Source organism: Tupaia chinensis, unplaced genomic scaffold, assembly GCF_000334495.1.
Source record: "Tupaia chinensis unplaced genomic scaffold, TupChi_1.0 Scaffold138060_1, whole genome shotgun sequence".
Lineage (NCBI taxonomy): Eukaryota > Metazoa > Chordata > Mammalia > Scandentia > Tupaiidae > Tupaia > Tupaia belangeri.
The window spans coordinates 2033613-2038051 of NW_006197961.1; the positions used below are offsets into that span (position 1 = coordinate 2033613).

At 51.0% G+C, this 4439-nt stretch overlaps 1 protein-coding gene across 1 annotated transcript in view; it reads right to left on the reverse strand.

Annotated features, from left to right (window-relative positions):
• Positions 1–1826, reverse strand: part of NDUFB7 (NADH:ubiquinone oxidoreductase subunit B7) — a 10302-nt gene extending 8476 nt beyond the window's left edge. Inside the window, exon 1 of the mRNA XM_006161019.3 lies at positions 1633–1826. Coding sequence (XP_006161081.1) covers positions 1633–1744 — 112 coding nt within the window. The 5' untranslated portion in view covers positions 1745–1826. The remainder of the gene's footprint in view (positions 1–1632) is intronic.
• Between the last annotated feature and the right edge of the window lie 2613 nt (positions 1827–4439).

Consider the following 4439-nt stretch of genomic DNA (forward strand, 5'->3'; position numbering starts at 1 on the left):
AAGTCCTGGCTCCAGTGGCTTGAAAACACACCGGGTGCATGTATGTGTGTCCAAAATCCCACGGTAGGAAGAAATAAGAGAAGGGATCGTGGTATGACCACGCTTCTGAGGGGTGTGTGTCCCTCTGGCTAGGTGGTGTGGTCACTGGGGTGGTTGGATTTCACAGGCCAACTAAGAGGATGAGTCTCAGACACGGAGGCTTAAAGAACATGCCAGGCATGTGTGTGCGCATGCCCAAAATCCCGAGAAGAGAAGGGAGGAGAAGGGAGTGCGGTGTGTCATTTCCACTTTCCCTCTCTCTCCAGCAATTGCATGTGCCCTATAGCAAAAACTTAAGGATATAAGAAAAAAGCACTGGAGCCAGCAGTAAGCGTAATGGCTATGTGGCTGGACTCCCACGTAGTCGACCGTGGGTCAAGTCCCGGAACCGGTGGCTTAAACTCACGCCGGGAGGGTGTGCGTGCGTACCCAAGATCCTGAGAAGAGAATGGAGGAGTAGGGATTGTGGCGTGGCCATCCCCCCTGGGGGGTGAGTTCTTGCTTTCTGTCTCTCTGTCTCTCTCTGTCTGGCGAGCGCACGCGCCCTATGGGCAAAGCAGCCGGGGGCCAAGGTAAGGATTAGTGTTGTAAGGAGGTGGATCAATGGATTACAGGTTGGAGGGATGCCACAGGAAAATGTCAGTGTCCAGCCTTCACATCCAGACCTTCCTGCACGCTCCCCCTTAAAGACTCCTTGCTTAGAGATCTCCCTGTTTCACGTCACCCATTGCCCGCCCAGCAGCCAGCAAGACTTTTGATGAAACATATCCGATTGGACCCTCCTCTGCTTAGAAGCCCTGGCTCTGTCCCCTGCCTGGTCAACTACTACTAACCTCCTTTTGGGTCTCTGCTTGCAGCCACTGCCTCCTGGAAGCCTGCCATGATAACCCCCACTGTTGCCACCCCTTTGGATCTGCTTGGATTCCCTGTTTCCTCACTGGGCTATGTGTAAGTTCACTGAAGATGCTGCCTGCACCCCTCCAATTCCCCGCTGTGTCCCAGGTACCTGAAGTGGGACTCAGCCCAGAGCTGACAGGTGACTCGTCTATGACACTATAACATTAAAAAAAAAAGGGGGGGGGCAGGGGCCAGCAGGTAGCACAGTAGTTAGGGCACTGGACTCCCACATGGGCCATAACGGTTCGAGTCCCGGACCTGGCGGCTTGTTTGCTTACTTTCTCTCTCTATGGTCAAATTAAATATAAGTGCACAAATAAATACAATTTAAAAAATTAATAAAAAAGCAACGTGCAGGACAGTGCGCACCCCTGAGCGCTCCTTCTGTTTTCTCGCGCATGCACATATAAAAATGCCACTGCCATCTGAACGGGGTAAATGCTCGTGCCCCTTCCCTGATAAAGTCTCCCGTGGCTCCCCAGTGCCCCCAGGACCAAGCCCAGCTCTGAGGACATTTCTCCACGCTCCCCTCCGTCTGGAATGCTCCCAGTCTCAGGCAGAGTCACCCACGTCCTCTGGCCTCCTGCAGCCCCAGACACAGCGAGCAGGCTCGAGCCCAGCCCTGCAGGTTGCAGGATTCGGGGTCCCGGAGCTCGCGCGCCCTCCCGCCGGCCGCGCCTGCGCACTGGGCCTCACCTCGCTCCTTGCGCTCGGGGAAGCCGTAGTCGGGCGGGAAGGTGGGCATCCGCAGGGGGTCGGGCTCAGTCGAGGCATCGCCCACGTAGCGCCGGGCCAGGTGAGCCCCCATCGCTGCTGTCCCCGAAGGTCCCTGCAGCAGCCGGGGTCACCTCGCTCCTGCCCGGAAGCACAGCCTCCTTCGCCAGCCACAACTTCCGGGTCGCTCCAGCCGCTGCGGGGATCATAGAGATGAAAGACTCTGAGGATCGCTCAGGTTGGGCTGGCGCCACCTGGCGGTCAGGCAGAGTAAAGGCAGGGGCGGTCCTACTGTCGTGGGATTGAACCCACAGGGGGCGTCTGAGTCTGGAAATGCATCTGGGCGCTGGGAACAGCAGTTGGCGCAATGGCTATGTCGCTAGACTCTCATGTTAGGGAAACGTGGTTCAAGGCCTGCACCTGGTGGCTTCAAATTCATGCGGGGCGCACACGTGCCCAAAACCTTGAGAGAGGAGAACGGGGGATGAAGGGATTGTGGTGGGTGGCCATCCTCCTTGGAGGGGTGATCTCTCACTTTCTGGTGAGCACACTTGCCCTATACCAAAAACCTCCCCCCCTCTGGGGGTGAGAGTGGAGGTGATATGGGCCTGGGATATATTCCAAGGTGAATCTAACTGAAAAATTATTATCATTTAAAAAAAAATTTATACAGAACCAGCAGATGGCATAATGGTTACATTGCTGGACTCCCATACGGTTGACTGCAGTTCAAGTCCCAGACTCAGTGATTTCAAACTCATGCGGGGCACGTGTGCATGCATGCCCAAAATCCCTAGGGGAGATTGGAGGAGAAGGGATTGCAGCATGGTCATCCTTCTGGGGGGGAGGATGGAGGGTGTGTGTGTGGGTGATTTCTCACTTTCTGTCTCTCTGTCTCTCTGGTGAGCATACACACCTTATAATAAAAATATTTTTCTAAAAAATTATTTATAGGGACCAGCAGTTGGCATAATGGCTATGTTGCTGGACTCCCATGTAGTCGACCGCGGTTCAAGTCCTGGACCCGGCGTCTTAAACTCACGCCGGGCGCGTGTGCATGCGTGCCCAAGGTCCCGAGAGGAGAATGGAGGAGAAGGGATTGCTGTGTGGCCATCCTCCCTGGGGGGTGATTTCTCGCTTTCTGTCTCTCTGTCTCTCTCTGTCTTTCTGGTGAGCACACGCGCCCTATAGCAAAAAAGCCTCTCCAAAAAACAATTATTTATTTATTATTATTACTGTTATTTAGAGGTATTTGCCATAGAGCATGTGCATTTGCTGGAGAGAGAGGGAGAGAGAAAAAGAGAGAGAGAAGTGAGAAATCACCCCCCAGGGGGGATGGCCACGCTGCAATCCCTTCTCCTCCATTCTCCTCTCGGGATCTTGGGCACGCACGCACACGGGCCTGGATTGAGTTTCAATCCACTGGGTCTGGACCTTGAACTGCAGTTGGCCATGTGGGAGTCCAGCGATATAACCACTATACCCATCTGCTGGTCCCTGATTATTATTATTATTTTTAAGTTTACTATAGGGCATGTGTGCTCACCAAAGAGAGACAGAAAGTGAGAAAAAAAAAAGCCACCAGCTTGGGGACTCAAACTGCCACCAACCATGTGAGAGTCCAGTGTCTTAACCATGTTACCTGCTAACCCCAGTAAAAATGATTTGTTTTTGAGAGGTTTTTGCTATGGGGTGCGTGCACTCACCAGAAAGAGAGACATAGAGACAGAAAGTGAGAAACCACCCCCCAGGGGGGATGGCCATGCTGCAATCCCTTCTCCTCCATTCTCCTCTTGGGATCTTGGGCACGCACGCACACGCGCCTGGCGTGAGTTTAAGCCATTGGTTCTGGGACTCGAACTGTGGTTGGCTACATGGGAGTCCAGCGACATAGCCATTACGCTAACTGCTGGTCCCCAAAATGGTATTTTTATATTATGTTCCAAAAAGGTTTTCTTCTAAAGCATTTCAATGTGGCTTAAACTAGGTCATGCTGATTACATTATCAGTGACTATCAACATTTTAAATCGAATTGTTAGAAAGGTATATTTTTTGGTGTCCCTTATAAATAAATGCTGTTTATTTATAAATAAAACTATTGCAAACTGAAATTTTAAATAAACGCTATTTAATATTTTCATAGAAGTAAAGCAAGTTGCAGTTCTAGTTGCTATGGTAAAGCACTGATGTTATGGGCTAGCAGGTGGTGTGGTGGTTAAGGCACTGGATTCCCACATGGCCAACCACGGTTCGAGTCCCAGACCTGGCAGCTTGCTTTCTCACTTTCCCTTTCTCTTTCTCTCTCTCTGGTCAAAGGAAAAATTAATAATAATTGGGGTTAGCAGGTGGTGTGGTGGTTAAGGCACTGGATTCCCACATGGCCAACCACGGTTCGAGTCCCAGACCTGGCAGCTTGCTTTCTCACTTTCCCTTTCTCTTTCTCTCTCTCTGTCCATCTCTGGTCAAATTAAAATGAATAAAGAAATAAAGTTCAATACAACAATTCTTTAAAAAAACTAATAATAAAATAAACAATTCTTTAAAAAAAAATTGATGCTACATTTCATGTCTGTTGCTCACCTACAAGGGACTTCGAAACTGTTGTGGTGGGGCCAGCAGATGGTGGAGCAGTTATATCTCTGGACTCCCACAAGGCCGACCCTGGTTCAAGTCCTGGACCACTGGCTTGAAAATTATGTATGTGTCTAAAGCAGAATGGGGGAGAAGGGATTGCAGCGTGGCCATCCCACCAGGGGGTGATTTCTTACTTTCTTGTTCACCTTCTCTT